The following is a 27,775-nucleotide window of genomic DNA, read 5'->3' on the forward strand; positions in this document are numbered from 1 at the left end:
ACACTCCAGGCAGTGCATTTCTGGGGGATTATTGCATTTCTCGGGTGGCTGAAGTCACTCACCCTTCAGCCTTGTGCCTCGCAACACACCCGAGGCGAGCAATAATCCCCAGCAAGGCACTGCCTGTCTTATCTTATTGCTTAATTATTATACCTATTTAATGCTGCTTAGAACATTGTCAGCTGTTGAGAAAAGGTAATTATCACTAGTCAAATGAAAAACGCTTTTTTGGCTGCCTTACGGATACACATTTTACTGGTACCTTGATACATAATGAAGCCTGATAGCAAAACTTTTGCTTGTCTCCTTCAAGCCACAGCTGTTTCCCTGCTAAATTCATCCCATCTGTCTCCCCTTCCGTAAGGCTGTAGGCAGTATAGCATAAGTACAGAAGCAGTTCAGTGCTATTTTGGATAAACATAGCTGAAATTTGAATCTTTGCCATTTGCAATGCACACATTTTGTTTTACTGCTGTAAAGAGAGCTGTCAAAATAAAAACTACATGGATAATTTACTGAAATACAGTCAAATAAAGGGATGATCAAAGGGGAAAAATGAAGATATAATATAGGGTCACTCTTACTTTCATGGTGTATTCTGAACAATGTGATTGTTGACCTCTTGACATTGCTGGATTCAGAGAAATTGGTAGTGAATAAGAAAAGTAGAAACCACTGAGTTGGAATATAGCATGAAGAATTCCAGACTTCATGCCAAAAAGTTTAACTGTAGCAGGCAGTTATTTGTGATAGTGCCCTGTTGAGATATGCGACCAAGGTATAGTTCTTTGCTCGCTTTATAAGGAGTATATAATTGTGTAAGATATTACAGCTTGGAAATTAAAACCAACATTTCTATATCTGACACTTTGTCTCTGAAAATGGAAGGACACCATCATGATCACTGTGGGGCAATGATCATCTACACCCTCCTTTATTCTTTGCAGTTTTAGTTGACATGGAAAAATGTGTATTAAAGCTGAATACAGTCGTCTTCATTGAATTTGTTATTCTAAATTGGATTGGTGGTTAGTTACCCAAGGCTTGTGTTTGAAATTCCAGACTTTCTGGAACAAAAGATCCGAATCCCAGTAAAGTCTGCTTGATAGTTCACCTTTGTGACTTGAATAAATTGAGTACTGTGCAATATGCACTATTTGAGAGTCTTTCAGACAAAATCCTTTTAAAAAAAGGCCTCTATTCTGCTGAAGTGTTAGAAATCCTATGGCATCTCTAATAAGAGAAGGGTTTTGACCACTACATCTTGCATATATTTTCCTTTCACTGCGCTACTGTGTTCTTTGTGGCCCATCTCAGAGAAGACTGTATTTCATCAGCACTGTGTCTGTATGGCTGGTAAGTGCTTATGAGTCTTTCGTACGAGAACCTTGGAAGCGCGTTCTAGGTTAACCCTGATATGTATTTGGGATAGTTCCATGTTCTGTGAAAATTAATTCTTGAAGGCTAGTGTTTCCAAATTTGTATTGTGTTAGGTAAAGGTGAACAAAGCCATGTTTGTCCTAACCTAGAAGATGCTCTCATTGACAAAGAAAGAAATAGATGAAGTTGTTAACGTTAGCAGGCAATGAAATATCTTAATATGAAATTAATCTCAATGTTACAAGCAGAAGGTTCCTTTGGGAAAAAGCACTTTGTGGAGTTCACTACTACTGAAATCCCAATTTTGGTTTTCTGTATTGAGGTAGAGAATGGGAAAAAAGGATGATAAGTCATTAGCTTCTTCAGTATTTACAGGATTGTTTTCAAGCTGTATCAAAAGAAACAAAGCCTTTCATAACATTACTAAGAAAGATACTCCTACATGAAAAGCTTACACAGTGATTTTCATGTAAATATATGTAAAATCAATACTCTGTGGCAAGAACCAAGACTGCATTACTCCTTCACATTTACAGGAATGTTAGAATTTCTCTCTCTTTATAGACCCTAAATTGAAATAATATTCAAAGGTTGTGAAATACTATTTTTAGTTTTGTTCAGTAATATGAATACAAATAAGGATGTTATAATCTGGGAGACTGAATGTTGTTATTTAGTCCTCCTGTAACCAGTCCGGGAGCTGGTAACACAGCTACTGCACCAGAACTAGTACTCTCATGTTTCAGTTTAAAGGAAGAAAGACTCCACCATTTTTAAAGGAAGCCCACTTCTTCAAGAACTCCACCATATGTAGAGGCATCTCCCCCTCTGCCTCCCTTCAGGCTTGACTGAAAGAGTAGTTGTATAGACTTGTCTGAACACTTACTAGATCACCGAAATATTGCGGTAAACATCCAGGTACTAGGACCATCTTGGAACAATTGCTTTTATGGTAAATATATTGTGATATTCTTGAAAGTCCTACTAAGGTCTGAACCTACCTTTTAAAAATATTGCCTATGGCTTGGTCATCCAGTTTTTTATACAACTGTGTAAATCACTTGCAGTAAAAGGAGAATGTTTAACATTTGATGGAACGTGCATGTATGAACTTAAAGTTTCAAGAAACTTAACAAGCTTTTTTTTTTCCCCCCCTCTCCAAAAGGAGATACTTACTTTTGTGCTGCATTACATATTGGAAGTGGTTAGCCTCTGTTAGAATCATTTAGTAGCTGCTGTAAGTTCACATGGGAGGCCTGTACCTTCATGCATAACAAATTTGACAGATCCACTGCATTTTTTCTGAATACTATTCCAAAGCTGCAAATATCTAAAGAAAACTCCATTTTTACAAAGGGTTTTACCCTCTTACAAGGCTTGCATAAATGAGAATTAGAGATGGAGGAATGGGCAATATCAAGAGCAAAACAAGTTATAGTGGTTGTCTTTTCTATGTGCAAAATATTAAGAAAGCTGTCAATCTTACTCTTTTCACATATTTATGACAGTTCATTTTTGCAGTCCAGAGTACCTTACCATAAGTATGTGCATTTGTTGATGATGTGATCAAAAATCCAAGATTATGTGAATTCCAGGTGATTCTTCACCTACAGTGTTGAGTATGTTTCCACTGTTGGGACTGTTTGTGGTGATCTGGATCTAATAAGGAGACTTCCTTTTGTCAAACTTAGCACTTCAAATACTCATTTGTTTTTGTCTGGCCATCATCTTTTTACTTACATCCAGGATTTTTTTTTCTGCCTATGTGTTTTTAGATCAGACAGAAGGGCCTGTATTTCCACCCTTTCCTTCTGCAGGTTGGTGTAAGGACAAACGGAAAAGAAGGAATGGGTCGGAGGGGATCACATTCTACCACACAAAAATCCATTAAGTAATATGGAAGAAGAAAAACGCTTCTTTAAATAAAAAAAAAAGAAGAAAAAGACTTCTTGCAGTGCTGTTTTCTGTTCTTTTCCCTTTACCTTTTTATGCTTTTCTTGGTTTGAGATAATTTCAGATACTCTATCTCTACGTGTGGAAGGAGTGTTTCCTGATAAAAATGTTTTAAAGATTTCTGGACCTTCTGAAAAAGAAAAAAAATTTTTTGAATGTACACAGTGAACAAAAACCTCTGCTTGTTCAAAATTTTTCATGTAACTTACTTGTTTGCTCAGTTGCCTTGTGAGTTATATGATCAAAACTAAAAGCCAATACAATCTTTACAGAATATTACTACTTTTCACTCTATCTTAGCTGTCTGCTCCCACTTTTAACTGCCTCTATTTTGGCAAATTTTAGACTTAGTTGTTTTTGTTGTTATTATTATTAATTCTTAGACGTTCTGATTAGATAGAATTTGCAAGCTCCACTATTTGAAAGTAATTTTTTTTTTTAATAGCAACATCACACAAACTGAACAATACATTCCACCTATACGGTACATAAATGTTTTTCTTCTTTTTGCCTAGGTTCTCCCAAACAGAGAAATTAATAGCAACTATTGTAAGTGCTTGCAGGTCATCTATAAAACAAAATTTAAATCCCTTTCATTCAGCAATAGTCCAGGGTTCTTTGTTCTATTAACAGTGCATGTGCAAAGCTTATCTTACATTGTTGTGTTAAAATGTTTCCTTCTGAACTGTTCTTCCCTGACTTCTCTCTGGACCCAGCACCGCTCTGTTCCGTTTGAGCCCCATCGGATCTCAGAAGCTACCCCAAACAAAGTTTTAAATGACAGGGACTATTTATGCTAAAGCAGAGGTAAAATTATTTTTGGTAAAAAGCAGAACTGATAAGAGTCCTGATAGTTCAATTCATTAGCAGAGCCCCCAGTTCCACTTCTGTTAAAGCAGTGTTGCAAGATAAATCAGTGCACCTTTCCCTTTAATAATCGGTGGAACTTTGGTTGCTGGAAACATCTGAATTCATTCAGTCCCTTAAACACAAGAGATAACTGTAAAGCAGAATTGAAAATGAGGGTTACCTGAGCTGTTAGTGTTATTTGTGTGAAAATATCATCTTAAAAATTCAGTTCCACTAAAATTCATTCTCTCCTATTAAGCTAATTTCTGTTCATATTTTCAAATAGGACATTTGGGGATTCTGTTCTTTGTAATCTTTATGGGAAGGAATTTTTTCCTAATACTTCAGTGACTTTCTGCATCAGATTGGAGGGTAATGTTACAGTCAGTAATGTTTACATCAACAAATGTAAATTCAAATTAAATCTATTATTTAAATAGCATAATGGAAACACATGGTGCTTTGTAGTCATGTAATTAAAGAAGATCTGTGCCTCCAGGAGTTTATGATCTAAAGATCAAAACCAGTTCCACATGCAACAGACCTCTTCTAAATATCGGTGTACAATTTGGGGATTTTGTCTTGCTTTTACTTCAGCATAAATTTTACTCTTGAGCAGAGATTTCACCCAGGCCAGTGCATAATGCATAAGTATTGTACTTGACACTTTGCGCACTTGACTCGTAGCACAGAAAAGCTTGGTGTTTTGATGTCAAGATTTATACCTCGCTTATTTAACAGTAACATTGTGAACGAAACTTTGTGGATTATACTAGTTTGGTTGTGGGGGGGAATCAAATTCTTACTTTTAACAAGGAGTCTGACTAGCCATGCTTTTTTTTTTCCCCCCAGTTGTGAAAGTAATTTTGTGCAAAATTGCATTTGAGTTAAATTATTCACTCATCCTGGGGCAATAGCCTGTGTTCACTTTCCAGCTGAGCCAACTAAAAATATGGGAAACAGACCAGCCTAGTATTCCATTGTTGCCTTATATAATGTGGTGTTTTGGAAATGATGATGAAGGCAACCTGGATATTTCATGGATGAAATAGTAGATTCATAAACTGAAAGCTTTGCTTGCTATTTGTAATGGTGTTTTCTCCCTTCCTTTCAAAACTCTGTGCTCGCAAATCAGAGATGTTGCTTTTATTTAAAAAAGAAAAGAGGAGGACAAAGAAAAGGAAAAAAATCAAGCCTCTATCCTTTGAAGAAATCTTTGCCTGAATTGCTGGCTGAGTTCCCTCAAAAGCCCTTCAAAACTTGGAACCAAGTTCAGACCCCAACTAGGTAAGGTAGTGTACTTTGTTTAGTGTAGTGTAAGTCTTAGTTTTCTCCTACAATATGCTACAAAAGAGTCTGGGTGTAAACACATAGGTTATAATTGTCAAGTGTGATGGTTTGGGATTTCTTGCAATTATCATCCTAATTAGGACCCTGAATTAAAAAGACTTTTTCATTTCTTTTGGGCGTGGGGAGCTAAATGAAGACCTGTCTGTGAACCCTGTGACTCATAGGTAGCTGCAAACCATTAAGCCCCTTGTCGCTGTAATGACTTAGCTCCAAAATAATTTAGCAGCTCTAAGAGGCAACTTTTGCCTTGCCTGAGCATTTTGTCTAAGTTAAGGTAAGCTTGGATAGCACCTCGCATGTTTGCATGGTTAGTTCCTTATCCCAGTGGGTTTTTTTTCTCGGTCAATACTGTTGCTTAGGATTGCACAGCTCAGGGGTGCTACTGGGTTTGGTTTTCCTCAGTTATTTAAATCCATAAAACATGAGTTCTGGTCATTTCCTGATCCTCTGAATGTTTTGAGTTCTGGCAGCTATCAGGGACTTCTAAGCATATTTTTTTTTTTAAACTATGGCAGTTCTTCTCCAAGTGCTGTGTTTCAATTTTACCCGTACGGTGGTACAGATCCTGGCATTGCTGGTTTAAGGTCATCTGTGTGCTGTGTGGAAATAATGCTGTACTGATCTTTTCTAATGTCTTCTAAGATAAAGTTGTGAAGTGGTTGCTTGGTATGAGCGGTAGGCATTAATGAACGTTGGCAGACATTGTCTTCCAGACCGCTCTGAGCAAAATTTTTGTGCTTCAGGTATGTCTATACACTAATCAGGGTAAAGTAATAGATTTTCCTACAATGAGCGATAGTACAAGTCCTGCTTTCTGCATGTTTGCAACTGGATTTCCTTTCTATTGCACTTATTTTTTTTAACTAAACTGCAGCTTTCTGAGTGAAATGAGCCTTTGGGTCATATGGTATGTGGCTTCGCACAAACTTTTACTATGTGACAGGCTAATGTAGCACCCAAGATTTGTTTTCCACTGCTTTGTACTCATTGCTTTTGTCTTGTGCTGACATCCTGGATTCTGTGCTGTGCAAAAGGAAGCCCTAAATGACAGCTACTGTAGCATTGTGCCTGGGACCTGTGTATTTGTATCTAGACTCAGATGAAAGACTTGTGCTCAAAAGCACTCAGTGCTCAGCAATCCCAAATACTAAATTTCTTTTGTAACAGTTGAATCGGTGGTCATCTCATGGTTCTATTAGAACCCTGAAAAAAAAAAACCCTTTATTGGTTGGAGTGCCTTAATAATTTCAGGGTGCTTTGAGTGGAAGAATAAACAAGAAGAATAAGATTTTCCAAGAGAGTGTAGCATTGGTTGTCTTAAACAAACAACCCGCCCCCCAAAAAAATGAAAATAACAACAACAAAACAAAAAACCCAACCTACAGAGGGCCTGTGAAAAGAGACAATAATTCTGACATCAGGCAGCTAAATAACAGACTCTGATGCGGAAAACTGTCCCAGATTCCAACATTCCTTTCAGCTGACAGTAGAAAACAAGGTAGACTTAGCATGAGAAATAGTGTCTTTATATGAAGAGATTGCTCTTGTTAGGCCCATATGTGAACCATATATCCAGATTCTCTCTACATCCGCTCACATGTCTCCCTGTCAGCATCTGAAGAGAGATCCCCAAATGTTCAGATGTACCTTTCAGATCAGAGTTTAATTTTAGAAGACTATCTTGGCCTATTAATTTTGATTATAACAGTGCTGTGATGGAGGAGACATTAGATTGTAAGTAAAATTTCGAAAGCCAAAATGCTACAAAGCTGTAGAAATAAATGCAAGTTGAACTTGCAGTAATAGGTCACAATACTTGTATATGGTAAAATATGTATATGTAAAATACATGTCATTATTGAACAAGTGATAATTCATCAGGGAGTGTATTCTTCATGTGCACTTTGCATTTTACAAACTGCAAGATGGAGGCTGAATACTTCCATGATCTGTGTGTGTCAGATGAGGAAGGCAAAGTTTAAAAGTCCAAATAATGGTTCCAGAGCTGACACTTGCAGAAATTTGGAACGTCAGTACTGCAGAACATCTTGGACGGTTTTTCCATTTTTGTGTTATCTCATATTTAATCTGTAAACGTTCTTTTCAATTTAATGACAAGCTTTAGAATATACAAGCAAAAGCCAAACTTGTTGGGCTTCTTTAAAAAAAAAAAAAAAAGGCAAAAAGCTTACTACTTGGGATTGTTTAATGCACATAAGCAAAGTAAGCTCCTAGGCAATTCAGAAGAATCACCCTGATTATTAAAATATGATCGAGTAATACCTAAGAGTTAGAATAATAAAAACTGATTACGTTAGAAAAATAAAACTGATTACATTAGAATAGTTTGAATACCGTGAAACTGGTAGAAATGTTAATTGAAATCTTTCAGATACCTTATTGATTACTTAATTTCTCTGTAAGGTATATTTTCTTACTGTATCCTTAAAATTAAGTACATGAAGTCACCATCCAGAAATAGAAATGATACCAAAACAGGAGTTGCAAAATTAAAAATGCCGGTATGAAGTGTAGTCATTTTTCAGTGTAATGGTTCTATGCTTTCTGTTTTGATAATGAATGTCTAAGGGCATTCATGTGGTTATGAAGGAAGAAATCAATTCCCTTGCTAATATCCCCACTTCCCCATGTAGTCCTTTTCAAATTGAAAGGGTTTTGCTTTCAATTCCCCATTTCTCTTTGTCTCAAAAGAGGAAAAACATTCTGTTATTTCCACAAATTACTGTTGTTTCTACACGTTACAAACGAAATGCCCAATAAAACTGGGTAGATGATTTACAGTTATTATTTATTGATATCAGACATTTCAGGTATACCTAGAATATGAATACCACAAGCTTTAAACCTATTTTTATAATCTGGATTATTCCATAAAATAAGAACTGTCTTTTTTTAAAAAACTTCTTAAAAAACTCACCCTACCCCCCCCAAAAAAAAACCAAACGCAAATAAACCCAAAAAACACGTGTTTTTGCATTTGTCGCTATGACCCAGATATGATAGTGGATTCTTCATCAGACCCAATCTTTTTCTTAAGTCATCCAAACTGCAATCCAGTGAACTCATTGGCACTTTTGATCAGAAATCATTAAGGGTGAGCGTGCACCTTCATAATTTTCCATTGCTTGTCAAGAGAATAAAGTATATTATTTTTTCTTAGCTTGCAAGCAATGAGAAAGCAGTAATCAGTTTGCAGCGAGTCTTGGCCAAGACTTCACACGTGGTTTCTTTTCATTCACCTGTTCTGGGACAAGAAGATATAGTACATATACAAAGTTCATTTTCTCTCTAATACCTAAATCTAGGACCATACTTTTTACCTAAACAGTAAATTTAAGTTCTGAAATGCTTAATCCAATGCACGTTTCACATATGTGAAGGATCTCTGTTGGCCAGCCCCTCTGTTTCTGAAATTCTGTCTGTAATGTTTGTACGGGCTTATATTGAAGAGAGGGCAGTGCTGGAACTTGCTGGTCAGGGACAGGGATGGGGTGAGAGCGCCTGCGTGACAGCTTTCCAAGCACGTCTTCTGGAACTTCAGTCACAGCTGATGTTCAGAGACATACCAAATGTGGTCATAGACCATTGGTTTTGTCCTGATCAGAAGACATCCTGCTGGGTTGATTATTGCTTTGCTATCCAAAGCAACCCAATGGATAAAATAGGCATTTTTAGACCCATTAAGTGCTATTGAGTTTATTGAGAATCTTTCAGGAAAATACAAAGACCGCTCCGTCTAGGAAAATAAAAGAAGATAACGTGTACAATCAGATGATTGGAAAAAAATTTCTCTCTCATCTCCCAGATGCTCTAAGAAGATTGGGACAGGTGGGCCAAGCCTGGGCATTAACATCCCAAATAAAGTTGATTAATGATCAGAAATGTGTGCAAAACACACAAGGTCTGAAAGCGATTCATCCAAGAGGTTGGGGAGGGTTTTTGTTGATTTTTTTTTTTTTTTTTAACATAATTTCATAATTTGTAAGTTTTGAAGAGTATGCATAGAACTAACTGAAATCTTAATCTCTAGTTATTTATAAACATTTCTTGTTACTGTAAACACCCTCTATACAGTTCTTTATAGCTGGTAAATCAAGCCCTATCAAATTTAAACTGAGCTAAATTGCTACATCATTGAATACATTGCCACATTTTACATTTTGAAATTCAAGTGTGTTTTGAAGCTCTGTCATCTTTTTCTTACGGAAAAGAGGAAAAAGAAGTGGAATTATGGGAGGATAATTATGGGAGGAGAAAGTGGCTTTTTAATTTTCTTTTTATATAAAACTACCCAAAGCAATTTTGATGAAATTTAAAATAGCCTCGAGACAGAGAGGGGAAAAAGGAAAGTACTAGCCATAAATAAACAGCTTAGAAACCGAGTGTTGTGTCCTCAAAAGTGCTGGGTTGAACCAAAGCCTCAACATTGGTCTGCTCTTTCTGTGAGGGTAGGGCACGGTCTCCCCGTCGTTTGTTTAGGAACTCTAACTCCTAAATAGCTGAGGGAAAAAACAATTTGTACATTATCTAGTCGAACACAAGCATCCCCATATTGTAAGGAAAGCTGTTTTTGTGAAGGCAGAGGAACGTTCTGTGCTCATTGCAATGGAGAGTTAACGTGGGGAGACTATTTGGAGCAAATACATGTCTAGCTTCTATTCTTGAAAAATGCTAGAAAATACACATGTGCTTCATGGTCCTTACGCTACATACTGCTTCTCTCTGCACAGATAATCACACGAACAATACATGTGAGCAGCATTTGAGGTAGAGCTGTTATCTTTTATCTCTTTGATGTCTTGTTTTACTGATGCATGAAAAGTTGAATGAGGAAATAGTGTTTCTGAACAAAAGGTGCTGCAAATCCTCAGCAGACAGAATTGCAAAATTGTGCCGTCTGTCCTTACACATTTCCATCTCTGCCTGTCCTTCGTTAACTGAGATGGTTATTCATCACAGAGTGGTCGATGAGAGTTTTATAGGAGAGTTTTATAGGAGCATTTATTTATAATTTCTATGTTCTAGGTCTTTTTTTTTTTAATTTCAGGCTCCAAAGTGTATATTTTCTTCTCTGTTATAGTCAATTATGTCATAAATGGTCAAATGATAACTCATCACAAACAAAATTATTTTTGCAGCCTGTCTTCCTAGCGTCTGGATTCTAAAGAGACAACCTGGATGCCTGCATGCCAGTACAACCAGGATTTCAACAGTGTCAATAATCTTTGCTCATCACACCAAAAAAATCAGTGTGTCAGTGTATTCCTGCAGAGTCATTAGCATACAGACTCGCTCTGCTTGCTTAACAAAGCATGGTTTGGTGTATTATAGTTTCCTAGTCTGCTTGTCTGATTCACCTCTGACAAAAGCAGAGAGAAAATGCAGTCCCTTCTTCAGTGGCACACTAATGTGGGAAATAAATCTTCAGGCATAAGGTCTGAAATGGCAGTCATTTAAATAATTCAAATGCAGCGATCGTTTTGCCCATGTGCCTTTCATTTCTTTGTTTTGTTTCGCTGTATTTTTCAAATCACTGAGAGACAAACGATCTTGTGTGACAATCTATATTTTTAAAATATCTAGAGCTAAATAATCCCCGTCCTCTTTAAATGCAGTTTAACTGGTTACATGTTAAATAATTATTTGCTCTCTCTTTTGTGGTGTGGAGGGGGGAGTTGGAGGGGAGAAGTAACATACAAGCAGATGTGCTGCTAGATCTACAGGCTTCTGCCAACCATATGGCATCTTAAAGAAAGATGGTTGGAGCGTCTGGATTAGCAAAGAGTCGGGATGGAAAGCCATGTGTCGTGTTGGTACAGGCAGTTGTTTTAGCTCTCTGTAAAAGGCTTCAGGAGATTGTGTAATGGAACAAATGGTACTGCAAGCCTAGTAACAGCCTTACCGCTGCTGGAGAGGCAATTGGCCCCCAGGCGGGTACTGCTTCATCCTTGCTTGTTGGCTTTTTGTGAAGGATTTTTAGATCGTTATTCTGTGTTCTTCTTTTAATGTACGGGAAACTTGGGAGATCTAATTCGGAACTTTATACTTGAAAGAGAGCTATTGTGTGTTTAGGATTTTTTCACACCCTCATTTTTTATAATGAAAACATATAGTTTCCCTCTCTTTGAAATGAGAAGCTCGTGCCCTTCTGCAAATTTCCTGCATCTTTCGTGAACCCTTTGAGACACCGATTCATTGAATTTGGAGCCAATGCCCAGATTTCGGGGGAAAACTGCGCTCTCTGGGATTTGCTTAGTTAAAAACAAGATTGGGGCTATTGTGCTTGTGGCTATAACATACCAGCTTGGATTCGTATTCTGTTTGACAAGTTGCTCTTTATACAAACAAGGGGCTTGCTCCTATTAAAGGCAAAATTCCTTTTGTTTTTAGCAACACAGGATTGGGCTCTTGGTGGGGTTTTGTGTGCTTTACAGGAGTCTCTGTAGTTCGCATTACAGCTCACGGGGATTTTCTGGATCAGGATGAAAGCTTTTGTGTCCAGATCTGTAACAGAAATAGGTTTTAGTCATTTCTCTACTGTCACACAATAGAACTCTCAACTCCTCTGTATGTCTCAATGAAATCAGGCCTCTTAGTACACCTGTGAATGCAGTATTATCTCCCCGATACCATTTGTTTCAAAGGAAATTAAAAATCTGATGTTGCAGTAAAGGAGTTCAATAAAATTAGGATTATTTTATTTGAAGAGACTTTAAGTACATTATGATCCCATATCACAATTTTTATGTAAGGAGATAACATGAGGGACACCCAAATATTCATTCATAGGTAAATACCTACTGAGCAGGTAACGTTATGATTTCAGAGACATTAGAAACAAACCATTAACTACAGAAGCATCTTCCCCACTGAGGATCTTTGCTGAAAAATACACTACCTTAAACTGAGACAACTGCTGCTCTAACATAGCCTAAATTCACAATAATTTAAAAGTAAAAATACAATTACTGCTCTTTTTTCTCTTTAATTTTTTTCTTACTCTCCAGAAAGCTCCTTATCTGGAGCTTAGGAAACAGCAGTCCTCAGCTTAATCTGCAGTTTAGTTACAGCAGCGCACGCTTTTTCCTGAGCTGCCTGCGTGCCCCCCTGCTCAACCCTGCATATGTTGCTCAACACTGATCAAAAGTATCCTCCCTCGGGAGGGAGACTTGGGTTCGTTTTGTCAGCCTGTTCATTACATCGGCTCAGCCGAGGCTGAGCCAGGTGTGAGGTGGACAGTTGTCCGCCAGGAGCGGTGCCAAGACCACCAGCATCTCTCTGGAAGGCTCTTGTGGTGACTGTTGAGGAGGAGTGGAGTCGGACCAGTGAGCCCCAGCGGGGACCTCGGGCTCTCTCGGGGCATTTGCTGAGCTTTCAGTCTTTCAGAAACCCGGGCCGTTTTCTGCACCGTGTTAGCGCATGAGTTCACCAACGTTGTGGTGCACATTATCAGAAGTGTGCGTTTCATTCAGAAATGTGCATTTCTCTGTGGAGGTTCTCCAATAGTGAATTTTGAGTAATGGTATATTTGTGCTGCAGCAGCAGTATCAGAGGTTACCAAGTCTAGAGGGACAAATAATTGATTGATAGCAGGTGGATCTCTTGCTTCTCATTTTGCATATGTGTTTGTCTTCTGTATCCCTACTTAGAAGAACAAAAACCATGGTTGTATTTTTAAACAAAGAGACACAGCTTTGTTTTCTTAATTTACTACTAGTGATTTCGGGCACTTAATTTTAATTGTCCAACTACTTATGTGAGTGAGAATGTTCAGCTCCCAAAAGCACATCAAGACTTCTGAGCTTTCTTGTTTAAACATTTGTTTCATAAAACTGTTACCGTTGCTTACCACTGGAAGACTAGAACATGGAGAGGTAATATGAGAAAAGCCTAATTTACCTAGCAAAACTAAGCAAGGCCTTTTGAAGTAGTCTAAAGAGGAAAGTACTCTTCTTTTCGTATAGTTACCTTGAAGATGTGTCAAGAAAATGAATAACATGTTTATTTCAACTTGTAGCAAAAGAAAAGACTGATAGTTTTGCTAGAATTTTTGACAATAATTAAAGTACGGTGGAAACTGAAGAGTCTGTGCATGCACGTGCACAGTTGTGGACAGAATGAATTCTTTTGCTGGAGGGTGCCGATAGTCTTACCATGGTGGGATACCTGTGCTGGGTCCAGTGACTGCTGACTGGTGTGCCGAGCCAGGACATGGGAGAGCTGGGCTGGAGCCACCTTTGTGCTCATTTTGCATGGTACTTCCGACAGCCCTGCGCTGCTATTCCAGAGACACTGGAGCAGCTATTCTCATCCACAAGCTAAGCTGCTGCCACCAGAAAGGCGTAATTGACCCTTCCCACTGGCTGTGATCTGGATGTGTTGATACTCGTCTCCAAACTGCCTGGTTGCAGTTGTATTCCTTATTGTGGAGGGGTTAATGGTTATTTGGAAGATAACTGTAATGATATTTGCCTCTACAGCAGGAATAAAATTCCTCTATTTCATAGCAATGATTGAGTTCAGCCTTTAGGCTTGATGCAGTAAATTCAGAGCACAACTGGACTAATATATGTACATCATGAAATAGACACTCTCTTACAGAGAGTGTAATACTGTCTATAATGTACTAATACATTTTTAAGATGTATTTTTTGTAAAATGCTTCCCTGCTTTCCTTCAGTGCTTCTAAGCAATTGCAGTTTTCACTAACTTCACATGCAAATTCACTGTGTTTTTAATGTAGTCCAAAACAAAACACCAAGTGGCCTCTCTATTCACAAGAGCTGAGCTCCATGAAGGTGGGCAGACGATGCCCAGAGGTGCTCAGATCCTCCAGCTTTTTTCATTTTCTGGAAAACCTCTGGTTTCTCAGGATGAAACTCTGTTCCTCTCAGCCTTTCTCAGTGCAAAAGTCTTTCTTTGCAACCCTCACCACCTCCCCTACATTTGGTCTTTCATGTTACGTTCCTCCCACCTGGTGTTTCCCTGATGCTGTGACTCTCCTTTCAGTCTCTGCAGAACTGGTTTATGCTGTACCGAGGGACATGGGGAGATTGGGGCTGGTCCCAGGCGGATACAGCCCTGGTCCAAAGTGCTGTGTTGCATGACAGCAGCAGCTCCCTGTGAGGTGGGAGCACGCTTGCTTGGCCAACCAGTGCTAAGGGAGAAACAGAGGCTGAAGCCTCCTCAGATCCCTTGGGTATATCCGCGCATATCTGAGCACAGCTCTGCCCTATGTCTCATGCACATCCTCTGCCCACCTTGACCAGCTTCCCAGCCATTTCTCTAGATCCTCACTCAGTATGTGCCCCCTATTCTCATTTTTGTTTCCTAGGCAGAGTAAGTTTGGAAAATACACGTGTGATAGAGCTGTATTTGAAGGGGAGTAGGCCAGACTTGGTAAGCTCACAAATGGAAGCAATCTGGTCTGTGGAGAGAGCAACGGGGCCTTGCATGGAAAACATCTATCTGAATATGCTGCACAGAAAAATTATCTCTGTCACCAATTTAAAGTCATATTCCTCCTCTTGTATGTCGCAAGCATAAAAGTAGACTCCATACAAATCTTACATCTATCATTACTTTCACTGTAATTTATGAAAACCACAACAACCCTGTGTGAACCCTGAAAATAAGCAAATGTGTGTCACCTGCCAGCACTTACAGGCAAAATCACTTGTTTGAAATGAACTGGAAAGAGGGGCATATTTGTACCTCTGTTGTGGAAAATAAGGGTGATGGGGTTTAAGCAAAGGAACTAATGAGTGACGCCTACATAAATATTTAACACTTTGTGTTTGATATTTTTAGAGTTTATTTTTATAGTGGTCAAACTATGCAGTATAGCAGCCTTGGTTTTTATGCTGAAGAACATTTTTGAAGGACTGATGTATAGTTATTAAACTGGGAAGGCTCCCTTGCAGATAACCATATCAGAAGGACTGTACCTGGCACAACTGAGTTCCCATTTGCAAGGTCTCTAGCAAGAAACATTTTACCTTTCAAACACAGGTACTAATAGCTATAAACATAACCAGAAGCTTTGCGCTCTCTGTGATACAAAGCCTGCAGTCCTCGCTGGTAGCAGCTAGAGTCTGGGCTCAGCGAGGACAGCAGGACTGAACCCAAAGCTGTTCTGTTAGTCTGCAATTGCGCCTGTCAGAAACAACTGAAGCAGTTGTAGCTCAGCTGCACTACCCTTTCTTGCAGTAGTATTTTTTTAATTAAGACAATGTCTGACAAAGTAAATTAACAGAAGCTGATGCTTTTAGCAGTTTTTTTGCTTCAAATGCCTGATGTCAGCTTGGGCCACATGTACATTCTGCACATGCCATGGGATAGAAAAAGTGAAACCTTCTTTTTCAATTCTCTGCTGCCTGCCCAAACACCACATGTACTGTCTGTTACATGTCGCTTCTGATGAGGTTCATGCTGGGAATTTCTTTTTAAAGGCAAAGTGTTTCTGAAGGAAAGAGTTCAGATTGGACAGATTGCATTAAAAAATTCTCAGTGTCTCCAACTCAAATATAGCGATTGTTTCGTGTGGACATCAACTAGCAGTCTGTAAAGGTTCAAGTTTGTCTGATAGCAAAAGAAAGAATAGGAATCGGAGTAAGCAGTGGGGAAAATGGAGCACACATTTATAAAAAGTAAACCAACGACAAAAATTGTTGTAACTGGTAAAACGAGTGCAGGAAAATATATTTCCGTAATGCACATATGTACCTTGTGGAATGATCCTTGTAAACATGAGGGGGGCACTTTTGAAACCTTGATAGGATATGCGTGTCTTAACATTATCAAGACTCTGTTTCCTGATTGAGAAATTGGGTAAAATCTGTTCTGTCCGGCACATAACAAAATCAGAGAAAAATGAATATATTAAAAAAAAAAAAAAAGAAAAAAATTAGAGTCTGACTATAATGTTACAGGATTATATTGATTATATATCTGCTGCAAGCCTTGCCTCCTTTTTTTCCCTAAGGTATTTTACAGCACTCTAAATTAATTAATAGCCTAAATGGTTTGGAGAATTGTTTTATTAAATATTTTTCAGCAATAGGCAGGAAATAGTAATCAGAACTATTTTTCTCTGGACCAAACCTGATCCAGAGTTCATATTCTTAGCATAAATTATATTATTTTGAGTTCCTTTAAAGGAAGCCTAGGGATTCAAACACAAATAGACATTAGTGAAGCTTTCACCTATATCTTTTCCGGCCTGCCATCCATTCTCTTTCATTGTTTCCTTCCTGCCCGAACCCAGGAGGGCTAAAAGTGGCCATCATATCAGCTAAGCCCAGCTGCTACACCCCCCTACTAAAGAGCAGGCTGATAATGTTCTCTCTTCAGCACGTTAGACACGAGCTATTAGAAGCCCAGGAATAGATCCAGGCTCAGGTTTCCTACATGATGTATTTGTTTAACCTGTTGGGCCAGCTGTGGAAGTGAAGATATATTCTAATAGTCAGTGATGACATCTGAAACAAAGGGGAAGCTACTGGTCCTAAGTAAACTTGTAATTAAACCCTATTTGTAATTGTTATCATGGCATGTGAAGATTGTTATCTTCTTGGAGAAGGTGTAGTATAGGCAATTCTTGAAAAGTATGTGGAAAAGTTAAGAGTACCTTTAGTAAAAAGGAATTTAGAGGTTACCCAATACGCTTATAAAGGAAAAAAAAAAAAATATTAAGTGATAAAGAACCACTTGGGTCAAGGGTTTCATGGTGAAATGTGGACATTTTCTTTTTAGGTGTCTGATTCCAAACTGTGCAAGGGATATTAACCTCTAGTTACCATCTGTTAACATAAGTTGGATGAGTTTGTTCTGCCTGTAGTGCAGGCAAGTGCTTACCTTACTAAGCTAGAAGTGTTATAGATTGCATTCTTTCTCTGCCTGAACAAATGACAGTCTGGGCCTTTTATGTGGCAATAGAATTTTGATAGGGATTTCAGAGAGTGGGAAATGCCTCAGAAACTTGTTTTAATGTGCCCTGAACTGTCTCCCTGTTTCCTGTTAGAAGTCAGGACTTCCAGTGTGACAGAAGTGAGGAGGCTCATTCACTGTCCTTAGTTCCTACTCACTGTTACGGCTTTTTTTTGTTGTTGTTGTTTGTTTGTTTGTGTGAGGTTTTTTCTCTTATGCTCTGTTTCTTTCGTTAACATGAGAAAGGTGGATCATAGTCTTTTGCTTTTGAAGCTAGAAGGGAGAATGGAGTTCAGTTAAGGATGGGTAGTATAGATGTTCCCTTTTAAATTTTAGGAGCATATGGGGACTTCTCTGAGATGCTCATCACTCAAGGTTGTCTCAAGGTCCTGATCTATGGCTCAAGATCTTAAGTAAATAGCAATGTAGGACATTAGTGAAACTTTGGGAGGTAATTTGCTATTTGTCTGCATTTCTAAATTTATAGACTCTTATTTAGTTACCTCAAAATTTACTGTGTGAATTTGTCAGTGCTGCCAACCACAATGAAGATGCAGGTTGCTCATACAAGAATTAATTTTACTACTGGTTTAAATGTCGTAGTTGTCCACAGAGCTGATTCAAGATATGAAGAGGTGATGAATATGAATTTTGCTGCCTTAATGAAAAAGACAACATCACTTCTGCTATGAAAAGGGAAGATGGAAAAGTAGCAGAGTTGAGGTGGAAAGCAGAGGGGACTCATGCTGCCGTCCCTGCAAGAGGGGTGGGGAGTGACAGCAGCTGGGGCAGTTGTGGCTGCAGAAACAAGCTCACCATGAGCACCAGCCGTACACCTTAACTCTTTGCATGGCAGCAAGTCTGGCTTTCCCAGATCCTTGTATAGGCAAAGCACGCCTGATCATTGATTTGTATCTAGCAGGAGATTACCTTAAGCAGTGCCTGCTTTATCTGTGTCAGGAACTAGCTGTGATTGCCGGAGTTTGTATTTAAGGTTGTGTGGTGCTCCTTGTTATAAGACATTGCTGAAGTTCTTTGTGCTTTCATTAGGCTTGCCAAAAATTGTGGTTTAGGCTGAAACTGTTCAGCAGGGTTGTGGTGGGTAATTGCCTCGGGAAGAGATCAGCAAGGCCGGCCAGGAGAACAGCAGTGGAGGTGGGAGCCAGGGTGGGAAGGAGTTGCACAGACAACCTTTGCTTCGGCATTTCCTAACTCTTGACTATTTGAGTATACAAATTTAACATCCTTTAGTCGGTCGTAGTACAACTATCTGATAAGTACCACAAGTTAAACACTTCCTATCACTTTAGTACATGATAGCAAATTTGTAGGATGTCCTGAAAAAAATGATAAAAGCAGGTAGAAGTTTGCTGATGGAAAATTTTGCTTTCTTTCTAATTGGCTTGCTCCCTCTTTGTGTAATAAGTTTGTCTTTAAACCTGCATTTGCTTTTAAAATTCAGAGTGTGTTACAAACATCACAAATGGCCAATTACCAAATCGGGCACTGCCTTCATGTTGGGGCACAGTCCCCTTCAGTTGCGTCTCCGCAGCATGGCGGGGGTCTGTGGCATTGCCCCCGATTTTCCCCCTTGTAACAGAAGGAGCCTCAGGTCGCTGCATCCACCTGCAGGCAAATGAGCGATGTGAGAGCGACCTTAGAAACTAGTAGCTTGGTGCTCTTCTCCTGACAAAGGAAATGTTTTTTAAAGGCAGTTTGCCGCATAGTAAGGTATTCTCATGATTTTGGGCTTTGGTAGTTTTGGGGGGCAGTAGGAGCCGTGCCCCGGGACCCCCTTGCCCGCAGAGCCGCGGCTGCAGTGCTGGTGGCCCCCGTGGGCGGCTGGCACCCTGGGCTCGCCGCTGGGTGCCCGGCGGCCGCTGGCGCTGCTCGGCGCGATGGGCTGCCTTCCGTTACCGTGGCAACCGGCAGATGGGGGCTTCGGCGGGGTCAGCGGGGAGGCGGCCGCAGCAGCGCGCCGGACGAGCCGCTCAATAACAGCCTTTTCAGCTCTGACAGCTCTGCTCTGGCTGGCCAGAAGTAGTTATCAGATTACTTGTATTAAAACCTAATTAAGATGTGTGCCAGTAAATGCAGCGTGGTTATTGGATTTGGTGATTTAGCTGCTGCAGGTTGCTGCAATCCAGCCACACCATTTCAGCAAATTCAGCTCCGTGGAGTAGAGCGAAAACGTTTTACATCAGTAACCTGGCTGTACTGAAAGAGTAAATAGCTTTTAATGCCTCTGCTATGTCAAGGACTGATCCCCACTGCAGGGTGAATGGACACTGCACACAGATTCTTGCATATTAATTTCTTTCAGATCAACTTTAAAACCCAGAGGAGGGCTGACGGTTGTATCCGCTTTTCCCTTCGCTGCGGATTGCCTGGGGATTAATGGCCCTGTGAGTCCCCCAAGGCAGCGAGCTTGCAGCAAGAGCCTTGTGGGTGCCAAAGCTCTGCTTTATGTTTGATGTTTCACCTAGTTTCTGCAGGGTCTTGCAGTGGTTGTCGACCCATAGCTGTCGAAAGCTATCTGTCCCTTTCCATTTCATTTCTGGACAGGCTAGGGTATAGCCTCGTCTCAGATCCAAATTTTACTGCTGTACAAAGTGAGAGATGTAGCCGCCTGCACGTTGTAGCTGCGCAAAGTAGCAAGGTAGCTTGGAGCCGTCTGACATGAAGCTGCATTAGAGCTCCAAATACTGAGCATCAGAGCAAAACGTTTACCTTGAAGCATTCGTTACAGCTTGTGATGCCTCAGTTTTATTCTCCTTCTGTGGAACCACTTCTCTTCCGAAGCTGCCTCTTTCCTACCTCCATATAGAAATAGGAATTTTGGTTTAGAAAATTTGGGTTTTGGAAAATTATTTGAAGGGTGTTGTTATTACTACTAAATGGGAGCTTACTCCTTAGTGCCAGGTTGTCCTGTAAGTAGTCCAAATGTAACATGGTTCAAGAGCTACAGGTCTTCACCTTGTGCCTTGAAGTAACACGACAGAGCGTGGAGTCAGTTCCTGCCCTTCAGCACTCCCAGGCCAAGGAGGAGCAGCCGCCCGACATCCCAATTGGACAGCTCTTGCCACTTTGGTGGAAAAATGATCTCCTTTGGAATGGAGGGCGAGGATACAGCGGTCACTCAGATGCTCAGGACGCAGTACATGTTTGCCTGGTAGGTGGTGTTGCCAAAGTGAACGTGGCGACTGTGCAACCTCACTCACTCGTATTAGCAAAATGTGCAGAAGGTTCTGTCACCCAGTTGTAAAAATGATGGCAGGCATCGATGTGCAGTTGTAACATATGGGAAGTACAGTGAATGTGGGTGGAGCTGTTCATTTCTCATCTTGAATCATTTACGAGATCAGCAGGCAGGCCAGATACAATGCATATGGGAATGTGTGGCTGTGCTGCACATGTCACACGTAATAGCAGATACTGTGAGAGGGCCCAGAGCCTGTCCTCGGGAGCTGAATGCACCAGAGCAGGCTGGTAGTCCCAGCGTGCGGACCAAGGGCCAGCTTGGCAGCAGTTTTGGGAGAGCAGACTGGTAGACAGAATTTGGGAATTCACGGACCAAGATCTGCACTGACTAGAACTACTCCCTCTTTATCCATCATGACCCAGAATTGTAGAAAGGAGCTTTATTAACCCTATACTCAAGCACTGGAGATAGATACAGATGATAAAAAGTAAAGTTGTGGCCTGCTAGTCAAGCCCAACTCAGCCTGTGTTATCTTCCTCTCTCTGCTCAAGGCGACAGTCTAAATGCAACATGGTGGGTGGTGAAATCACAAAACAGAAAAGCATAATTGAGTAGCATTGCCATAATTAAAGACTCTTCTATTTACAGTAGTTTATCGGAATCACCCCTTGAATGATCTGAAAGGATATAGAGCTTTACAACAGAGCGCACTAAGGCTTGTATCTAGTAATGTTCTTGAAATTTGCATGGGCCGCCTGTGAGTATCTAGTAGAAAGTGTTGTTTTGATGTAAAATTCACATGAGCTGGAAATGCTCTCTGGGTGCCAGAACTGGAGGAAGTTCCTCGCACTGAAGTGGTGGCTCTTCAGCTGGAGCCTTCTCCCCACGAGAGGAGAGGCACGCCGGGGAAGGGCCTCTCTCAGGGCTGCATCAGCGGCGTTTGCTCTTGCAGCTAGAATGGGCCCTACCACCACGATGGGCAATGCTCATCGTGTTGCTGCAGAGATGGGGGTCGAGGGGTTTACGTACTTACCTGTGTCTTTAGCTGCCTATAAGAATAATTTCGTGCAAGAGGGTCTCTCAAAGAGCATATGATTGTTCTTAAAACAGACTGAAACACTAGCAGAATGGGTAAATCATTAACTGAACATAGAAGTCAGCAGAAACTTAAATTCTAAGGGCCTGAATCCAGACTGTAGTTGGTAGTCGTTGAGTCGGACTCTCGTGAGGAGGATTTCATAGCCTCAAGGCTTTAAATAGGTAGGGCAGCACTGGACTTCTTCCCTTGGCTGTCTGAAGGCAGCACTACCAGTACTGCTATAAAGTAAGAAGTACTCTAGAAATAAAGGACTGGAAGATGTCTTTATTACAAATGAAGAAGTGCAGAAAGGTCACATACCCTCCTCAAGTTAAAGGAAATCAATGGCAGAGCAGTGAGCAGGACTCAGCTCTCCAGTCAGAAACTACAGCGTTGCCTCCAGCAAACACCACCGTTGTTCTTGCACTCCCTGGGAGCAAGATGCTCGTGGGAAAGCTACTATCTTTAAAAACAAAACAAAGAACAGTACAAGGGTGAGTTTTCATTTGTTTGTGTGAGTTTTGCTTTGTTTTTTGAAGTTCCACGCCCCTGAAATCACCTTTAGTAAAGAAACGAAGCATAAACAGCTCCTGTACCAACATGGTATAGTTTGGAAGGTATAGGGAGTGTGAAATCAGACACACAGTGTGTAAGTTCGTATTTAGTAGAATATCCAGTGCTATCAAAACGGTGGGTTTGTTTGCTTCAGTGGACGTTTACAACCAGCTGTCGCTGCGTGCAGCTAGCTGCACTGAGTTTTGTTCTGATCCCCAGGAGATGGTCCTGCAGCTCCTCACATCCCTTTTGCAAGGAAACGTTAGCAGGGTAACAGGACACTCTGAAATACGGGCGTTCACAGTGTTTGCTATGTGATTGTTGCAGTTTGATTTCAAAGAAGTTGGCTGGCAGATACAGACCAGTAAATACTGGTTTTGACATAGATTTTGGCAATTTTGTTTCAGCTAGATATTCCTAGCTTTTTATCAAGAAATTTGGGGGTGTTTACTAATGCAGTTATTTGGACAATCCTGATTAAGAACGTGAATATTCAGAGTGATTATCTTAGCTGAGTTATGACAGTCAAGTACAAGTCAAAACTACCACATGGAGCTGAAAGTAGAAGGATTCAGAAAATCACATGCCTTATTGTAAGCGTAGAACTAATTCCATTAAAAACACAACCTGTATGAGGGATACAGCCTAAACCCCTTGTTCAGCTGAAGCTGTATTTCAGTATGTTGAGCAAGATATAGTTTACAAAAGCAAGTGTAAAGTTTAGATCCAGAACTAACCTCGACAAAAACAGAGTCAGTTCATGCTCCCTAAGTGCATAGTGTTCAGATGGGTAGGTTTTTCTCTAGAGTACTGTTATTTAAAGACAAGAAGCTTCTAAGATATCTGATTAAAGACATTCTAATTAAAGACATTTACATTTAAAGAGTGAAATGCGTTTAATGTAAAAACACGATTTCCAGCTTATTTGTGTTTATGTCCCTTGCTACAGGTCCCAAGCAGACTTTTTAAATTTTTCATGGCAGGGGTAATAAACAGTCACTGGGGACATAACAAGCCACACCAGGTTTTGTGATTAAAGAAGTCAAGGTGCGGTTGCCCTGTCTACAGCAGTGTTGTCCCTACTCGGGCACGCATTTGTTTTTGAAGTGTAAGCAAAAAGCCTCTGCGTGTTCCTTCTGATACCCGCCAGCTGGTTTCCTCTGTCTTGCAGCCCCTGATGAGGGGGACCTTTGGAGTGACGGGCTCTTTACATCCTTCCCCAGGAATCCCTGTTACACTATTAAAAGATCTATGCTGACGTACTTAATTAACACTAAGCTTTCTTGAAGTAAACGTTGCATTCTGTAACGAGTTTTGGACGTTGACCAGGTTGCAAAGAGCAGTGGACAGAAAACGGAAGTTTTTGTCACTTAGGTCCAGTTTGTCTCAGGGGGTTGGGATATTTGGATTTGCAATCTGGGCTAGTGTGTGTGTTTCAGGAAGACGGTTATTGAAGCAGCTAGAGAGTGTGCAGCTTGCTTAGCTACAGATACCAGGATGCAGTCCTGCGGTCTTTACAGATGTCACTTAATGGCAAAGCAAATTCACTGTCATGTTATGATAAGGCTTCTAAATTAGAAGTGCAAACCTTTAAAAGTGCTCATTTAAAGTGTGAAGATAAAATGTATTGAATGCCCATCCTAGGAGTAATACTTTAGTCTCAACCCAACCACCAGACTGAGCTCTGTCATCGGGGAGCTGCACCTGCCCGTGCAAACATCAAAGCTCCTACCGTGAACTCCAACTTCAGATGCTCTGCGACTCTTTTATCTATTTGTTCCAGGTTACAACAGCTTGACAAGCACTGCCAGGCCACTGCCCAGCAGTTAGTGGAGTTGCTCAACAAACAGAATCAGCTCTTCAAAGAGAAGCAGCTGCTTACAGAAGAGGTGCAGTTTCTGCGAATACAGGTACTGCGCCAAAAGAAAAGAAAGTCTGAGGGGAATATTCTGCAGCTTTAGCAGGCAAATCCGCCAGCAGTCTCACGGCAGCTGTTGGGTTTTGTTGCTGTTGTTTTAAATAAGGCATTACCTTATGACATAAAAAAAGAGCCATGCAATTGGAAAGAGACTGCTAGCTGGACCTGAGTCCCACTTAAACCTAAACTAAATGAAGAAAGTGTTTTGAGGTGACAATAAGACAGAAGTTATTCTTGGTGACAGTTCCTCGCTTGCTTATCAGAAGATTTTGTGTTCCTTTTTCAGAGAAGAGGGAAATCCGTTCTTTAACAGCATTAACGTTTAAGCAGGAGCTTGATGTTGATAGTTTCTTCTGAGTTTTTTGCTGACTTTTGTCAGACTTCAGTCCCCTTACCACCTTGTGATTTCCCCTTATCTTTAAAAATCATTTTATCTTTCCTGCTGCTCCATGACCGCTCCCCCAAGTGTGAGATGGGGAATGTGGTCTCAGTCTGCCCGAGCACTAACCACTGCGCTGCATCTCCAGCAGGACTGACTCTTGCTTCCCGTGGCTCCTCATGGGCTGCTGTTGCTTTTTTTTGGCTACTGTTGTCAGTCAGTGCTTTGGAAACAAGGGAGAGAACTGCATGGTTTGGTTTTTTTCTTTGTCTTTAATTTACTTGTTTCAGCAAAAGAAGAACTAACAAGCACAGAATGAGGTTTTCAGTAAAACTGTCAAATAATCAAACCCTTGGTTTGTGACTAAGTAAACGAACTATTTCAACCATAGCATGATGTTTTCTAACTTGCAAACGAGTGAGTTTGCCCAGGATAACTGCAGTTCTGTTAACAAGGTAACAAAAGACATTCAGTGTAGGAAACTTGGTCCAGTAGCACACCTAGCAGTAAACATGACATGAATCATCTGAGAACTTAAAAATATTTAAATCATAGTGTTTTTCATAGGCTTTTGAGCTGAAGAATTTAATAAACGTTTAACCCAGGAGAATAAAATCCATACTTTGTCATGCCTTTAATTATGTCAGTGTGTTTGGTTTTACAGGATTTCCTGTTGTAGTAGCTCAAGATAGTGTAAGGTTATCAGCATGTAGTAACTACCGGCAAATTTCAGGGCAACCATAGTGCTCTCTCTGTAAGATAGTTTAAAAAGGTGGTTGTTCAGAAAAGAAAATTAAAATTTCTGTTTTAAGGGAGCACTCTTGGTAATGTGAGCAGACTTTACACGCTCCACAGGGATTTTGTTATTGATAATCTATTTTATCTGGAAGTGAGCGTGCTTTTATGAAGTTGGGCAGAAGTACAAAAACCATACAAAAGAGGAAAAAATTATTCAGATGATATACTGCTATCAAGACCTGACTGGCAAAAGCTTCCTTCTTTATGTTCATTACCAGTTAATTGTGCTCCAGAGGATACTTTTTAACTTGAGAACACTCAGAAGAGAAGAATAATATAAAAAAATTATTACAAAATGAGTCCTAAAAATCTATTTGCAGCTATTTAAAGCAACGGTGGTTCTCTGGGAATTGGAATTCAGCCCAAAAGAGCTGCCTGGAATATCAGACAATTGTATTAAGAAAACTAAAGAACAGTTCACCATAAATGGGAGATTTTAACTACAGGAAGATGTGTGTAGTTAGTGTAGAAATATATATATAAAAAAATCAATGGCAGAATTGGTGTTGATGGAAGTTGAAAGTGACATCATATTCCACATTTTACTGTATTGTTCAACAGTTCTCCTTTATAATCAATTTTTTTTTTTTGGCGGGGGGGGAAGGGGGAGAAACCAATCATACCTAATCTTTTAAAAATTATGTAAAATACACTAACCTAAATGTGCTATTGTATCTTGGAACATAAGCCACTAGTAACTGCAGTTGCATATTTCAGGAAAAAAAATGGGATGCAGATCTCAAACAGGACACAGATGGAATCAAGTAAAAACCTGGATGGATAAAGAGAAATGAGCAGAAGTAGGTATTTTTTTTATATCCTATATATAGAGAGAGGGGAGGGAGAGGAAAGGAGGACTAAAATTATTTGCAGATGTGGGTTGAATCTGGCAAACACTTCAAGACAAAAGGGAGAAGGAAGTGTTTGAAACTTTTTTGGGTTTGAAATTGTTGGAGCTTTTTGTGTTTGTTTTTTTTAAGCACTTAAAAATTTAGGACAAGCAGTTGACAGCAAAGACAGGTTTACCTGATGGAATTTAAAAAAAAAAAAAAAAATCTTGAAGATTTAAATTGGAGGGAAAGGTGGGAACTTCTAGAAGAACTCAGATTTTACCATAGGTAGTTTTTGGTCTGGATAATCACTGGGTGTTTGTTTTTTGATTTGGAATTGGTTAGCTTTGTCGCTTTCAGTAGTATTTTCCTTCTGAGGAAGCAGAATTCTCTCTGTTTCTCCTTAAAGGCTACGATTTGTTTTGTAATAATTCATAAAACTTAGTGTCATGTTGAAAGAAACATTATATAAATAGTTGTATTTGGAGCAGTGCTGTTGGAGTTACAGTACTGCTACATAATTATAGCTGTTCCTATCGCCTTGTAAGAGTTATTTAACTTTAATTTGAAAGTCCCAGATTTTAAAATTGCATCATTTATTTTAATCTAGCGGACCTAGAGGGAAAAAAAAACCACTGACAAACCTCTAACCTTCATAGCATTTGTTTTTAAAACTCAGGACTTCCACTGCAATTTTTGTTTCTAGTGTTAGTGTTTGCTGTATGGGGGGGAAGGAAGGAAGGGAGAGAGAGAGAAGGAAAAAAAAAAAAGGTGTCTTTAAATCCAGCTACATTCTGGTGTGTTGAGAGTCTGTTTTTCATAGAAACCTCATTTGACACTGTAAGGAAAATTCTGGGTTTTAAAGAGAATGGAAAAAAGTCATCGTAAAAGAAATACCTGATCCTGCTACGTGCTGAATTCCCTTACAGGCAACATGAGTTAAAAGGCTTTTAGCATCCTTGTTGAAGGAGTAACCAAGACAAGCACCACAGTTTTCTAAAACGTCTTTCTCATTCTCAGCAGTGAATTACATGCTTTTAAAATAATAATGTTAAATCTCCTATTATGGAAAGAAGCTCAGTATTATTTCAGAATAACCACCTGCCTACAACATGATGAAGATGCTCACGCTGTAATTTTCATTTTCAGAGAGCTAAAAAGGACCAGTATGATAACGTGGCCTGACCTTACAGCATGGGCTGTGTATCAGGCCATTACACTAATATTTAATAAATGGCACTAATATTTAATAATGGTATACAGCATAACATATTCAGGTCCACGTAAAGGTAGTCAAATGTTTAGTTATGGGATTTAGACCTCTTGTTTTGAAAGTTTTCAAAAGATTCAAGTTTTGAGTTTCTACCTTTGAAAGTCTCTCTTACATTGCAACTCCCTCCAAGTCAGCAGGATAAGAGATATTTAGCTCCTATATAGGTACTAAATACAAATGTGCATAGTTTAGCAAACGAACATCTAAACTGAGATTACTAGAAACCTCAGTGCTGCCCACCCAGTATGAGTATGTTTCTGG

General features: G+C 39.8%; 1 protein-coding gene across 15 annotated transcripts in view; it reads left to right on the forward strand.

Moving 5' to 3' along the window:
• Positions 1-27,775, forward strand: part of SDCCAG8 (SHH signaling and ciliogenesis regulator SDCCAG8) — a 118,411-nt gene that overhangs the window by 86,006 nt on the left and 4,630 nt on the right. For 14 of the 15 annotated variants that reach the window (XM_075146549.1, XM_075146550.1, XM_075146557.1 and 11 more), the window contains 2 exons: positions 24,100-24,226; positions 26,129-26,211. In XM_075146549.1, the coding sequence (XP_075002650.1) occupies positions 24,100-24,226; positions 26,129-26,179 (178 nt within the window). In that variant the 3' untranslated portion in view covers positions 26,180-26,211. Of the gene's footprint in view, positions 1-5,317; positions 5,470-24,099; positions 24,228-26,128; positions 26,212-27,775 lie in introns of those variants that run through there. The other variant, XR_012673089.1, reaches the window with a different exon arrangement.

Source organism: Calonectris borealis, chromosome 3, assembly GCF_964195595.1.
Source record: "Calonectris borealis chromosome 3, bCalBor7.hap1.2, whole genome shotgun sequence".
Classification (NCBI taxonomy): Eukaryota; Metazoa; Chordata; class Aves; order Procellariiformes; family Procellariidae; genus Calonectris; species Calonectris borealis.